The 15,668-nt window shown below is 41.7% G+C and overlaps 1 protein-coding gene across 1 annotated transcript in view; it reads right to left on the reverse strand.

Annotated features, from left to right (window-relative positions):
• Window positions 1-3,769: 3,769 nt before the first annotated feature.
• The window catches only part of tp53bp2a (tumor protein p53 binding protein, 2a), a 30,189-nt gene continuing 18,290 nt past the window's right edge, over window positions 3,770-15,668 (reverse strand). Inside the window, exons 10-21 of the mRNA XM_028603712.1 lie at window positions 15,460-15,624; window positions 13,497-13,544; window positions 12,164-12,347; window positions 9,890-10,012; window positions 9,558-9,679; window positions 9,020-9,431; window positions 6,317-7,170; window positions 5,409-5,546; window positions 5,018-5,151; window positions 4,541-4,707; window positions 4,153-4,352; window positions 3,770-4,048 (exon numbers count right to left, since the gene is read on the reverse strand). Of these exons, the coding sequence (XP_028459513.1) occupies window positions 4,007-4,048; window positions 4,153-4,352; window positions 4,541-4,707; window positions 5,018-5,151; window positions 5,409-5,546; window positions 6,317-7,170; window positions 9,020-9,431; window positions 9,558-9,679; window positions 9,890-10,012; window positions 12,164-12,347; window positions 13,497-13,544; window positions 15,460-15,624 (2,589 nt within the window). The 3' untranslated portion in view covers window positions 3,770-4,006. The remainder of the gene's footprint in view (window positions 4,049-4,152; window positions 4,353-4,540; window positions 4,708-5,017; window positions 5,152-5,408; window positions 5,547-6,316; window positions 7,171-9,019; window positions 9,432-9,557; window positions 9,680-9,889; window positions 10,013-12,163; window positions 12,348-13,496; window positions 13,545-15,459; window positions 15,625-15,668) is intronic.

Genomic DNA, 15,668 nt, shown 5'->3' on the forward strand with positions numbered 1-15,668 from the left:
GAAAATTTCACTTTATGAGTTTTTTTTTTTTTAACATTAATATGCGTTCCCCCAGCCTGCCTATGGTCCCCCAGTGGCTAGAAATGGTGATAGGTATAAACTGAGCCCTGGGTATCCTGCTCTGCCTTTGAGAAAATGAAAGCTCAGATGGGCCGATCTGGAATCTGCTCCTTATGATAAGGAGCAAGGTTACCTCCCCTTTCTTTGCTTTTCCCGCCCAGAAAATTTGGAATCATGGCTTTCAAACAAGCAAAGTGGCAGTTGGTCAAGGCCACACCCCCACCCTCCACCTTGCCCCCCACCCCTCTCCTTCTCAGTAGCTACAGACACATAACTGGCACATCCTAAGGAAAGCTCATTGTGGGACTGGCTCTAGTGGCTGCAATTCTGCCGAAGGCTGAATTTCGGGAAAGAGACTTCAGATACAGTATTAGGGGACTACTAAGGCCTATATAAAAGCATCCAAAGAGCACCATGTCATGGGACCTTTAAAAAAAAAATGTACGTGATGACGAGATTTAACATTATAAACAACTACGGATTTAATATTTCTTATGTCAGTACTCCCTGTATTTATTCAGCTTCTCTTATTGATGACTGAAACCAAAGTTGCTTTGATTTCTCCTGACAAAGAGGAGATACCTTAAATCAAGTGCCCACCTTCTAGCCCTGCCCCTGCTCGGATAGAATATATTTTGCATCTCTAGATGAGGTGAGATTCATCGTGCAACAGATCCCATATCCCAGTAAATGTGGATGTTCTGTATACAGGAGCTCAACACTTAAAAGGGGGCCTGTGAGGAAAGCCGGCTCCATTACTCTCCCGTTCCTATCCCCAGACACAAACCCAATGAAATAACATGCCCACAGGAGGGACCTTAGTCATTATATTGCATAAGGCAACTGCATAGATCAGATATTTATCTGTGTGCACACAGTACACCCTGCAGGTCTCCACACAGCTCATAAAAACACAAAGGGTGTGTGTGCTGCAGAGCTCAATGAGAGCTCTGAATATGAAGGTAGGAAGGAAGGAAAAAACAACATCTATCTGTCATTCCACGTGTGACTTTCTTCTCTAATTTATACAGAACTTTTAATCTATTATGAATGTATGTATCAATTATAAATGCAGTTAGTCATGTTCAGTGGGCAGTGTTGAAGTTGAATTTAGCCTTTTATCTCAACTCTATTGCAATTCAGCAGGGGATTTGTGCAGCGTATGGTGGTTTGTCTTAAACATTCAGCTGCATTAACCCCATAAAAACTCACAAAGGGACACAACGGAGGAACTTTGCTGGAGCCCATGGAGGAAGGAGCGTCACTGTTGCAGGTTACCATGGCAACAGAGGTACCTGTAAAGGTGGTTAGTTCATATGAGGACATGCAGTATGTTGTGGATATATTAGTTACATCACAAAGTGCAGCACTTGTTTTTCTCCCACTGTGTTCTTGCTAATAATAACAATAGATTGAATTTTCTCTCTGCCTGCCATTCTGTTACAGAAATCTGCAGATACCTGCACACAAAACACAGAAACACAATTATTACTATTACATTGCACTTTATACTATATCTTATAGTATGATATAGTAGGCCTACAGTATGCCTATATGATACTAGAGTATACCACATCATATATTATATTTCTATTTTGCTATATTAATTCAGACCAGATGCATTACCACTGATAGCTGCTATAGATGCTGTCCCTCCAAAAATCTCAGACTCCATAGAGTCACTGAAAAATATTTTTTCTTCTCTCTTAAGTGAAATGTTTTCACAAAAAGCATCAATGTCAGTAGCTGTTTCCCTTTTCTTTACATTAGATAGCTGGTTTACAACTTTGTGCATCCATTCAACACTGCAAACGCTACAGAGTTACAGGATCATTAAGTTAATTTAGCCTAGGCTGTAACTTAAATATGGGTTCTTTAAATTATGTGTGCTCTCCCTCTTTGTCAAGCTCAATTGGGTGTGTGTTATTCCCACATCTTTTTCTTCTGCTTGTTATTTTCCTAAAATTAGCTTATTTTACAAAATAATGTACTTACCTGTAAACTAACACAACAGGATATCATGTTACAAGGATTGCCCAAAATATACTTTATCAATATCTGATACAAGTAATTTAGTTATAGCATGAACAGGAAGCTCAGAGCGGTCTACACATAGACTGTATATCTTTATTTACAGTCTATGCGTAGAACACTCTTCACCACATTGGTACTCAAAAAGATAGTTTTGTTTTCATGAAAGCCTGAATCAAGTTTTATGTACTGGATCATTTATATAACAACATTCACACATATATATATATATATATATATATATATAAAGTATTTTATTGTAAATGTTTGAAATACTAGAGTACATTGGTGGTTATAGTTCTGACAAAAGGGCTAAAGACAAAAGTAACAAAAATAAATACATCTGCATTGACAGAGATATGTGACGAGCAGAGTTCTGGAAACTGATATTGTATAGTTCCATCTTTTTTATTATTTGATTTGACTTGAGAAATTGTCTATGACTTTATGATATAGTGTCATCATCACTTAGTGTAGTGGTTCCCAACCTGGGGTCCGGGCACCCCCAGGGGGGGCGGCAAAGATCACAGGGGGGGCGCGAGTCTTTATCTGGTTTGAGGTTGAGGAAAAAAAAATTGTTAAATAAATTATGATAATACACTAGAATATATAATGTATACAAAAGTCAGTATGAAAACTATATATTCTGTTGTATCCTCGTTTTTCCTGCCGCCACGGCATCACTATTTTATGAATGAAACATGGCGGAGAAAGTGTGCTGATAACTGCTCTGTATCAAAAAAGAAAGTAAGGCTCTATCTCGAGAGTTACCTCAACTTCGGTTTCGGGGGCTCAGCTTTTCTTAGACATGAGTAGGGGGGGCGCCAAGGAAAAAAGGTTGGGAACCACTGACTTAGTGATTATTACAAAACATCAAAGTTTCTGGTAATTCGCTTGCCTTCTTACATTACTGTATGGTCATGAAATGGCTGTAAGAAAATACTAAAGTCATACTGCATGATATCTTCCTGGTCATATGGCCTCCTAAGAGTTTGAAAGTCCATATTCATAACAATATCATTCCTACAGTAACTTTTCATTATTTTTATGACAAAAACACATGTTTACACAGTATCTATGGCATCTCAACCATGTGCCAATTCAGGAAAGCAGACTGGCTTTCTGGGTATCATAGGCCACAGAATGAACAGCAATAGATCAATCAAAAGCTTCATCACCGTTTTTGTCGTTTGTTTAGCCAGAACAGTGGTGGTCACAACTGAAACTTTACTTCTAGTGCAGTTATAAAGACAGACACAGTCACTCAACACAGATGACGAGAAACAAGCCCGCCAAAGATTGTCATGGTAACAGAGCATTTCAAAAGCATCATCATCATCATCATCATCCACTTGTTCACCTCATCCAATGTTGAGCCCCAAGTGTTTAGCCCAGAAAACCCATTTTAAAAGACTATTTAAAAGTGTAAAAATTACGTGGAGCAATAAAAATACTGCTTGTTCCATTTACATCGCAACATTTGAGTTTGTCAGTTTAGAAATAGTTTCAGACACTAAGTACAAAAACAACCAAAACAATGGAGTAAAGGAAAACAATGCCAATAGCGTCTTGAGTACCCAGTACACAGTGTGGCCTGGAAAAATAAGTGAGGGAGAATCCCTCTGTTGTAGATACAGAAAAAAGTGCCAGAAAGAGTTCATAGTTGATCCTTCATATATTTTGGTCTGTCCTTGTCTCTTCATTTCAGCAGTGTCCTTCTGTTCCCCAGTCTCTTTAAGCCTGTGTGGATGTATGAGTGTGTGTGTGTGTGTGTGTGTGTGTGTGTGTGTGTGTGTGTGTGTGTGTGTGTGTGTGTGTGTGTGTGTGTGTGTGTGTGTGTGTGTGTGTGTGTGTGTGTGTGTGTGTGTGTGTGTGTGAGTTCTGTCAGACTGGAATGTGCAGGGATCTTTGTGTTTTAAGCCAGGGTTCTCTGTCTTGGCTTTATTCGGGGGTAGAGCTGTTAGAGACAACAAGAAGACATGTCAACAATGCACATTTGTACATAAAATGCTTCTACATAAAATATACACACTTATCATCATTACAGTTTCACTGACTCACCCCTAGGAGGTTTCGGGGAATGTACCCCTCATTGTCGCCCATGCGTGCCCACCACCATTCGATCTCGTCCTCGTCTTCTCTGCGGATGATGGACATACAGTCTCCCTCGCGGAACAACAGTTCATCAGGGTTTTCGCCATTGTAGTCCCACAGGCCGTAGACCACCCCCCTGTTCATGATGCCCATCTTCTCTTGCACACCTTGAGGGTAGACAATAAGATATTTAAAATAATAGAACAATAATAAGCACAAAAAGATTTGGAGGGTAGTGATCTTCTGACATAAACATGGACACAGGACACAATAAAATGAAAAGAGTAAAAAAGGAACAAAGCATGCACAATATATAACAAAAAACCAAGAGAAAAATGATAAAGCTTTCACTGACCATAGAGGAACTGAGAGCACTGGGTATAGCCCTCCTCCATCTCTTCACATTTATCAGCTGCCGTTTGCATGTCACTGTAAGTCATAGCAAACACCGCCGCACCAGACTCCACCAGGAACTTGCACACTTGCACATTGTTGCAGGATGCAGCACAGTGAAGAGGTGTCCTGTGTTAGAGGGTGGGTGAGGAAGGAAAAGGAAGAGGAGGTAAGAACAGAGGGGAGGGAGATGAGGAACACTAACCACTATAGAGTAAGACTAAAGAGTAAGACTTTCAAAATACTTGATTTAATTTTGGTGATTACAGTTGGAGCGACTACACTGCATTCAAGTTTATGTTGCTGACCAGCTCATACTGCAGGATGATGGCCAGAGTTGGGAAAAAAAAAAAAAAAAACGTATAATAATAATATAACTAAGAACCGTTGGGACTTGTCTGAGGCTGACCAACCATGTCACCAGTGAACTTGAACTTACCAGCCGTCACTGTCAGCAGCATTGACATTGACACCAAACTGAACCAGAAACTTGACAATCTCCGTATGTCCGGCACAGACGGCATTGTGCAGAGCAGTGATGCCTTCATCGTTGGGCTGACTGGGATCCTCCACCTGTGATTGAAAAATTACAAGGGGTGAAGGGAGACATTTCATTTCATTTTAGCACAAGCAAATAATATATAAAAATATATATAAAATATATTACTACTTTTGGATATTTCTAATATAAACTTCTGTGATACAATGGTAACTGACTAACACAGCAGAAAAAGTAGCCAAATAAAACGCTTTCGTTATGTGGTTGGTTTTAAACCTTATAACAATGTTATAATACATAGCAAACATTTCTTGTTGAGAGATTGTCTTACTTCATAGATGATTCTCTGGACCAGATCAAACTCTCCCTCCAGAGAAGAGTCCAGCAGCAGAGCCAGCGGGTTGAACTTCACTCTCATGTCGTGATCGATGCGTACAGAGCCAAGCTTGCGTAAGTTGGTCCTCTTTCCCTAAAGACACAGTCATAACAGTGTATCACACAAATGATCAGCCATTACAACACAAAGAAGACAAATGTAACATGAGACTGCAAAGTCCCATCCTGAAGTCTGTCCTGCTGAGATGGAAGCGTCCACTCTCTGTTGTATTCAATCTGGACTGAGAGCAGAGGAGGGACTTGTTTTCCAGCTCTAACGGCATTGCTAATCCAGTTTATCCAGAAACAAATGTATTTTTTATAAAACCATGATTATGCAACCAAATAGGTCTTGGAGGTGACAAAAGGAGGGAAGCAGGTGGGGGGGGTCATAATGGCATTGGTTTGCCCTTTTGGGTTTAAAACCTGCCACCTCACCATAAAATCCACTTAAGGAGTTTTACTAAGAGCTTAACAACAAGAACATTTTAAAATAAACTGGTCTTTATTTTCAATACAGAATGGGGAAAGGTGGGGTGGGTATCCGCTTAGTGTAAGCAAAAATAAAAGGCCCATTTTCTCCAGAAACAATAGCAGTACTTGATTATCAAATTATATAACATCAGACCAGGTCACGTATGTTAACAGCAGGTCATTAAATTGTAGAATTTGCAACAACTGTAACTCATGACCTGGCCCTGTGGTACTAACAAACAAATGAGTGTGAGGGGATTTAAAAACACATTCAGCACAAAAGCACACAAAGGTTAATCTATACTGTAGACTTAGGACTGTAGTGACAAACAAGACAACTGAGAGCTACACAATAATAGTGATTCAGCAGTTTAACATTGTGATTCATACCGGTGGCAGAGTGACCTGGCCAGTGACCTCAGGTGCCTTCATGGTAAAAGTGTCTTCTCCCAAGCTGTCCTGCTCTGCACCACTGGGGTATGGGGGTGGTGGGTAGGGGGGGAACTCTTCCAGGAAGCCTTCTGGAGGTGGAGGGGGCAGGCTGGCCATTGAGTCCTCCAAGCCAGCAACTGGTGGTGGTGGGAAAAGAGCGTCATCTGGCCTGGGAGCTGGGTGGGATGGGGGAGGAGGTGGGATGATGTCCTCGCTCTCTGGGATGGCTGAAGATGGTTTGTTCTGTTCAGCAGGCGCTGGAACGGGGACATTAGCACCCGGGATGTGAGATGAGAGCTGACCTCCCTCCAGAGTCTGTCCCGTTTCTGATGGGTGGTTCTCTGCACCACTCGGAGGGCTTGGAACATGTGGCCCCACAGATCCCTCCGTCGCCTTCTCTGCTTCACCAGCATAGGTGGGAGTGGTTGGTGTAGTCACAGTCTCCATAGCTGCCAGTGTGGTCTTCTGGTAGAGGAGTTTCTGAATGTTGGGCCCTGCAGGACCCTCTGGTTCAGTGATGGAGCTGCGTTTCTTCAGGGGCCTTGGGGCATTGTAGAGTTTCTTTCTTAGGGCTTCCAGGTCACCATCACTCTGATGCCTGTATGGGTTGGAAATGAAAGGAAGCAGCTTGGTGGGGCTGAGGGGCCGGGGGGTGCGCTCTGTTTCTGGTTGAGGGCCCTCAGTTGGGCTGGGACCCGTGTTGTTGGCTCCATTGTGGTCAACCTCAGATTCTAGGGCAGGGGAGCGTCGGTCCATATAAGGGTTCTCTGGATGTAGGGAGCCTCCACTGGGGATCACTGGTTTACCATACACTACAAACATAAATAGGAAACAAGTGTTATGACTGCCATGTCTACAGAGATACTACCAATACCACACTAATGACCTAATGACTGTCCCTTTGTTCTCCATCACTTACAGTGTGAGCTACTTTCTTTCCCAAAGCAAAGTATCATAGTGTGATAATTACAAGATGGAGCCACATTACCGCAGCCTTAAACTCATGATAACAAAAGGAATATCACCATGCTAATTAATGGCTTAGTATCCAATTAAGATACTGTATTCAAACCCTACCACCTGACTTAACCAGACTGTGACTTGTGTCAGGTCAGAAACGCGCTAAGCAAAAGATGCAGTGATAAATACTGTAAAGACAGATCAGACAAAAACAAGATATTCTTTCCACCAAGATACTGCTTGAGTTTTTGAAAATGTTTTATGTTCTGTGCAAAATGTTTTATTAAAGAAAAGATAGAAAATAAATATTTGCGTGTGTGTGCTGTAAAGTGGTTAGAAAAAATGAAATCGGAATCGGCTAAAATCGGTATCGGCAGGCCTAACTCAAAGAAAATCGGAATCGGCCTAGAAAGTTGTAATCGGTACATCTCTAGGTATAACAATTACTTAATTGGAGCTATAATACTCACTCTCTATTACACTCAGACTCTGCACTTTGTCTTTTCCATTTCTATCTGTCAGGAGGGGCTCTCTCATTTATTTATCAGTTTTTTCCTGTTTCCCTTAAATGTCTATATAATAATAGTATTGTATTCTACAGATAGATATTTTACAGAGCTAGCTTGGATTACATGAAAATCCTCAGAACAGACAAACGTGTTCCATTTCCTTTCCACAATTCCAGTTAGAAGTAGCAGGTACGGTTGCCTGTGATTGTGTTTGTAAAGGGAAGATGTAACAGATGGCTTAGCCTCCCTAGCTGCTCCTCTGGTCAGTGGTGTGTGAATATTTCTTGTGGAGGATGCTGAAGAGAAGCAGGGCAGATTGACCTTACAGTGAATATATCTCCATTGACACAAGATACTATTAAAACCCTTGTTTACATGTAGATCTTGTGTTTAGATTTGGTCGTGCTAACTTGTTTTTGTACTCCAGCATTAGTCTTCAAATTTAATGTTCATTTCACTCAAAATTATACTTACTTCAGAGACTGATATGTAAACCTGTAGCTTGACATGTGCACATAACGCTTTGACTTTTTTGTGTTACAGTGGATTTATGTTTAACCGTTGTCTTCCCGGGTCAAAATTGACCCGGTCTGTCTTGCCTGTTTTATAAAGCATAAAGTATACATTTTCAAATTCTGTGTTACATCTTCATTCCAACTTATCACCGCTAGTTTTACACTTATGTTTGGAATTCATGGTCAATAAACCTCATATTAAAATATGCCTAATTTTGAGTTAAAAAACCCAGAAATTATGAATTACTTGATATAATTAAGATCAGAGGAACGTATGTTGATGCATAATTACAGCCTGTTTAGTGTATGGAACCATCCGTTATTTTTGGGCAATTTGGTTGAAAGAAACCCATATTTTTGATACAGATCTTTGAAAATGGGTCAAATTTGACCTGAGGACCACACAAGGGTTAACTCAAAGCGTGACCTTCTATTTCTACATGTAATCTATCTAAATGCACTGTGTAACCGAAGCTTGTTCTAAGACAGGACCCTCTCAGATCATGGAAGTAGTAAGAGTAAAGACAAAGCCTTTAGACAAATAATGTGTTCATGACCTACTCCTATTGAGGCAACTATCCAGAAACCCAAAGGACAATGACCCTATTCATCTGTGTCACCTCAACAACACTGTTCATGGACTAAATTCAAAAAAAGTTACTACTGGATAATCTTACCACTGACAAATCCATTGGTGCGGCTCTGAGACCGGTTGAGAGCGCCCTGCACCCCAGGCTGGTTGAAAGGCTTCCCTGAGCCAGGCTGCTGCGTGTACATGGAGTAAATGGACCTGGCCGCTAAGGTCTGGGGCTTACTCAGGCTGGCGTCTTTGGAGGAGGGCAGCTCTGGGGTGAAGGGCCGCACCGTGGCTGCAGGTGGAGTGTCCTGCTTGGAGGGTAGGGGGAGTGTCTGGCTTTGTGAGGGAGAGAGAGGGTTGCGGCCCTGGACAGCCGGGGGCTGCTGGCTGTGGGGCTTGGCTTTGGGGAAGGTGCCCGTGTTGAGACCTGGTTTGCCGTAGGGCACGGTACCAGGGCCTTTTGGTTTGGTGGGAACAGGAGGAGGCACCTTGACTGGAGCTTTGGGAGCAGACTGGAGAGATGAGAGAAGACAGAGAGATAGAAAATTAGATGCCAGGGTGCATTCCTGCTGATAACCAAATCTGACTAGTGATTTTTCCTTTGACGATGTAAGGAGTGCGTTTCCGTTCCCTCTCACCTGAGCGTCCCTGACCAGGTCATCACTGCTCTGGTTTTTGCGGAGGGAGGTAATGGGAGCCTCCGTTGGCTCGAACAGGGAAAATGGACGCACCTTCCTGTCCCTCTTCAGTTCCGTCTCATCTTTACACAAACCACATGTAAAAGCAGTAATCAGTTTTGTTTCATGTTCAGACACAGTGTGATTCTATAGAAAGACTGAATAAAACCCCCTTTGGAAGCTTTTGTTCTGCCACATTACTGTTTTCACAGTTACAGGAAGGGATTGCAGTGCAGTTTATGTGGAGAGGCTGTATGTGCACAGTGCACGTGGTGTTTGTGTGTGTCCCTTACCTTGTTCTGTGTTAGAGTTGGAGTGAGAGGCCATTCGTGGCAGTGTTGAAGCTGAACCATGACCGTTGGTGCTGGATTCTGGACCTGAAGAGTCCCAGTCTGCCAGTTTGGATGGCTGAAGGCCTGGGGGATCAGCAGGAGAGGAGGGAGAGAAGAAGGCACAAATGAGAGGCAGAGAGTGTTATAGACATAGAAGATAAAACAAAGCACCAGTACACATCGGAAATTAGCTTCAGCCATTATTTATCCAGATAAACACAAAGTTTCCATAGCTGTACGTTATGCAGAGTCACACATCATAGATTTTTGTAAAAGAACCATGGATTCTGTATCATTTTTGCGTCCCTCGTTACTCATCATTTGTTGTTTTGGTTGACTGACCAAGACCCAGCCAGTGGATATGCATGTCTGCAGACATCCACAGTTAGATGAGCCACAAAAGCATGGGGCTCTTGCAACTAGCAAGATTAGCATCATTTCAAAGACGGTAAATATATGATGATTTTCATCGCAGTGCCTGCAGCCTGTAGTGAAATGCTCCCTCTCAAGAGGTGTTGTACAAATACGCCAACAAACGCACACAGATTTTGCGAACGAGAACTAATTGGGTTGGTCAGAATCCACACAGAATGTCAGTTCAACTGAAGGTTATGCATTTGTTCCAACTGACCCATTTAAAGCGGCAGAAAAAGAACTGAGGAGAAAGCTCAACAAACACGCTTTAACAAAACAGCAGGAAAACAAACAAACAGGACCAAAGATCCAGCTAGGAAATTATATATATATATATATATATATATATATATTTTCAGTGAGAACTCATGAAAAATAAGCACAAAGAAACAAAACCATTGAGAAGCACACATGCACACAAACACACAGAAGTGTGTACCTTTTCTCTTAGCCCGCAGCTCTTTCAGAGGCTTAAGCAAGAACATGGCTTCTGAGGAAGATGTATTCGAAAGACAAGAAAAACAAAAGTAGCCTTAGAGCTCCAGATCTCCCTTTGCTCTAGACACGCTGTTGGCTGGGCCCAGGCAGGGGCCCCCCCGAGGGGCCACGCAAAGACCAGCACAACCCCCAGGAGCCTGCCTGATACTATGCCCAACGTCCCTGCTCGAGAAGAACTGGGAATGGGTGTATACTAAGTGCAGCTTCCTTTGCGCCCCCGCCCATCACCATCTCTCTTCTTCCCATACTGCAAATCAACTCAGCATGCAGAAATAATTGCGTGCAAAATCATGACAGACTAGGAAAAACCTGTTACTTTTACTTCCTGTATGTGGAATTGCTTTAAATAGGAAAACACAGGCTGATGAGGAGGTGAGAGAGGGAATGAGGGAGGGGAGAGTCCCTTTTGCTGTTGTTTTGTAATGACTAATTTTAGTGTTGGATCATTCATTTTTAATAACATAAAGCGCACTGCTGGCCCACTATCCACTGGGGGACTGAGTTAGGGCTAAGAGAGCAAGTCTAGAGATGGAGCGCCTGAGAAAAAAACACTGTGAAAGAAAATGGCATAAAGAACATTTTTGAATGGGATATGTTGCTCTTGTGCTTTATTGGTTTGGCCAGACTTCGTTCCTTTCCATTACACAGCACACATGCTCCTGGAGTCTGTGGGGAGAGGGTGCTGGTGTAATAACAGCTTACTCTAAACCGTCTCTCAAACTTGAAAAAAAGAAGAGTGGCACAAAGAGACATAATAAAAACGGTTTCAAAAACTGGTTCACTCACAGCAAAACATATCAAAAGTTCTTCAGAAAATACAAGGAGATGGAAGAAAGAGTTTAAAGTTCAGGCTCAGCAATACACGGTCAAAACACAGCATCCAGGAGGTAACTAGCTACCTTCTGAGCTCAGAGTGACATCACAATCAGCATGTGTCCCAGACTCCTCTGCTCCTGCTGGAGGCAGGACAGTCTTGTCACATTTCAAAAAAAAAAAAAAAAAAAAAAAAAAAACATACCCAACTCCATGATGACATTCACAAAGAACACACATGGAATAGTAGTTGAGGACTCTTTACTATTGGTTTCCTTACATATTTGTGATCTGAAAATGTAAGCTTCATTTTTTAACTCTGCTGCTGAGTGATCTGATGCAGACTCTGCAATCGCTAAATTTAGTGGAAGAAATTATATGTAAAAAAAGACAGAAGGGACAAATCGAAGACCTGCTTCCAAGTCAGAGATCTGAGTCATGGCCAGAAAGGAAAAGGATTGGGTTAAGAGGTGAAAGGCTGCCGACAGTGTGTTGTCTCTGGCTGCTCACCTGTGCCGGCCCTGCTCTGTGGGTCGTTGGCTGGAAGGGTGGCAGTGCCGTCCGGGTAGGCTGGTTTTACAAGCAGGTCGTGCCTCACTGGGCCCCTGGGCATGGTGGACGACTGGATGTATGGGCCAACCGCCGCCACACGAGACGGACCTGACTGCTGTCCAGCTTGGCCATCAGAGGGCACCTGTACAGTGAATGGGTAGGAGAGGAAAAAATAAGAGGAGGCTGTTAAGAGTGGCAAAGGTCAGTGAGAGTAATCTATAAGATCTTGTATTACAGCAGAGAGAGAGAGGACACACTGTTCAGACACATAAACTAATAGATAACAAAATGGTAACCAAAACCTAAACTGATGTTTTTTATTGATACAAAAAACCATTGAGGAGTATCAAAGACTAAGTTATTATAGATATATAAGTTAATAAAGAGGCACTAATCAACAACACCAAACGTCTATAGCAGCCCTCTGAGGCTGTAATGTTCATTATGTAACAAATTCTTTTTAGATAATATGATAGATGAAAAATAGGGAGACAACTTTCATATTCTTACATTATTGACACTAGGGAGGCTAAAATGTAAACTTTGGCCTGAGGGTGGCGCCAGAGCGGGCTATAATGCTACTCAAATCACAACGTTTTAATCTGGTCAGTGTGGAAGTGTTCGAAGATTTGTAAGGCAGTCTTCTTCATTTTTCTAAACTGTGGATGGCGCTAACAGAATATGCATTACAGTGAGACACTGGTGAGATTTTTTTAGGTTTACATGTCATAAAGTGACATCTGGGACAAGTGGAATTTCAGGTCATGTTTCTCTGAGGACCATGGATCTATATAAATTCAACAAATTGGCAATCCACAGAGATTTTAAATATTCATACCCTCTCATTTTGTTAGCAGCATGGTGCTTTTTTATTTTTTATACAACATGCAATGGAACATCATGCAGTGATTTTAATCCACACTGGCAGTACAGCCTTTTAAATCATGTAGCTTAATTATAGAAATCTTGAAATTAGAAGATATTAACTTCGCCACAGATACAACATTTTACAGAAGAAATGAAATGCCAATAAACAGACTGATTAACATTCACTTCAAACCTGGGTTAAGTACTTAAACCATCTTTCAAAAATACAGCTCAACCCCTGGACAAAAACCTATAGCTGATTTCATTATGACAAGCTGTCCCTTTAAAACAAGATAAATATGGCTCTTTTTGCCCATCACGAGTCTGAAGCAAAAAATAACTAATAGAATCGGATGTGTCAAGTCATACTGATGAGATCAAATCAGAAAGAAAAGGGACACCGCTCCAAAACTAGTTTAGTTACCTGAGGATGAGTGTCTTTTGAAGCCCTCTCTTTACCAGGATAGCCATTCTTGAAAAAAAACAAAAGCACAATCATGCAACAGCAGTTCAAAATACCAAATAATTCCCTTTTTCCAATCTAATATGAGCCTTTTCTAAGTGTTTCCTGAACTATGCCACTAAGACGTTGCAGGATGACTCTAGGCTGGCAGCTCTCAGACTACCTCTCTTCAGTCAGTATGCTTATGCGTGCTTGTTGGGTGATGTCAGCCAGACGCTTGCTGTTTGGTTGGAGGAGAGAGCAGCTTGGATGGAGTGAGTGTCTTTGTGCTAGTGTGAAAAAGGCCTACTCATTATGATTCCAGGCAGGGTGTGGGTAAATCACCTCTTCACTAAGGCCTATTCAAGCCTGCACACACCTTTCTCTGTTCCTTTTCTATTTTATTATATATGTCAAGGGAACATCAAAGAGAAGTTGGGCATCTTTAAAGTTGGATAGGGTGCAGGTTGCTACTTTATCTAAAAGTTTTCCAGCAGAGCTTCAGAAGAATATATTAATTCATATCAATTTTCAATATCAATTATTTTTTATAATTTATGTTTTAGCTTATAGGTCACTTTAGATCTTGTAAACTAATGCAGAGTAAACATGGCATGCTGCAAACTAACAAGGCTATTTTTTTGTATCTACAACACAGAAGAAACCTGATGGCACTGAATGCAAACCACTTTATGATTTGAGGTGATAAAGTTATGAATCAGTATTATATAATGAAAAACAAGCAATGAGGTTAATTGGTTGAATGTTAATTTGGTTGAAAGAAAGAAAGTTAATGGCGAAGGCCAATAAAACACCTTAATTATGTCTGAGAGGAAGTAGACCTGATCAGGGTAACATAATTAAAGAAAGGACTGCTTAGAGGACAGAGTAAAATGGCTCATGTTAACTAAGAGGGTAAACACAGAAAATCATCCATCATCCAAGCAGAATGTTTATGTATTCTTTTTGGCCACCCTTACATCTTTGCTATCCCGACACAAGCATTCAACCTCAAGCAGTAAGCATGTTAATTTTTCTTCCTTCGTCTCTGTTGACTCTTATTTACACTCCCATGGCAACCTGTGTTGAAAACAACTCCTAGAAAGGAGAGAGAGGTGCAGAGGAGCAGCGAGCCACCAGGCAGCAACTCAGAGCTAAAACTTATTTTGGCTCCAAGTTACCCATTAGAGCTAGTACAAACACTGGATTATTGAGATTGCTAATTTCTAGTATGGGTTAAATCCAGTCATGTATTTTATTATAAAATGTGTTTTGAAAAGGCCATGTTTTTTAGTTAGATGGTTGTTTGCCTTAAGTCAACTTATTATTCGCCCTTTCCTGTTTCTGTGCAGCCAGAAAAGATAACATCTCCTCTGACATTCCTGCCCTACTGAGATGTCAGCCTGTACTCATTACTCCTCTCTCATATTCAGAAGTTGTTTCTGCCAAATGGGACTGAAAAGACATCTGAGTGAAGAAGTGGGAGTGTAAACTCAGATGCAACTCTGTGACATGCTCAAAACAATGCTCAAACCCCACGAGCTATCTCAGACGGAGAGATCGAAGAACGGAAAAAGACAAATAGGAGTGGACTCCTTCAAGTGAGGGGCTCACTAGGTTTTCCCACACAGAAGATAGTGAGGTTAAGGAGCCTTACATTGGCATGGGTGAGCTCTGAATGCCAGGGAATCTGAGGCTTCCGGAGATAAAGAGAGACACAAACTGCCTTTATTATGTGGCCACTAGGGGGAGCTCTGATCAAAACTATTTCCATCACTTATTTGCAGATATGAATAATAGTGGCTTGACAAATTTAGTTAGAAAGTCACAATAACAATTAAAGCTACGTGAACACAATACACAAAATATAAAAGTTGACACCTGAGGGGGATCTGAATCAGGTTTTGTGATTGTGTTTATGTTATTGTGGTGTGATAATACTTACAGGCAAGTTCTCCTTCTGCTGCAGTGCTGCCTTCTTCTTCCACAGCCGATCTCGGAGCTCACTGATCCGTTTGTCCATGGCAGCAACCTCCAGGTTGCGCTTGTTCAGGCCCTCTCTCTGCTGCTGCAACTTAGAGTTTTGATCGTGGTTGAGCTTGTTCCTCAGCTGACCGCCATGAAGGACAAGACATTAGGACAAAGAGAAGTTAG

This window comes from Perca flavescens, chromosome 17 (assembly GCF_004354835.1).
Source record: "Perca flavescens isolate YP-PL-M2 chromosome 17, PFLA_1.0, whole genome shotgun sequence".
NCBI classification, from domain to species: Eukaryota; Metazoa; Chordata; class Actinopteri; order Perciformes; family Percidae; genus Perca; species Perca flavescens.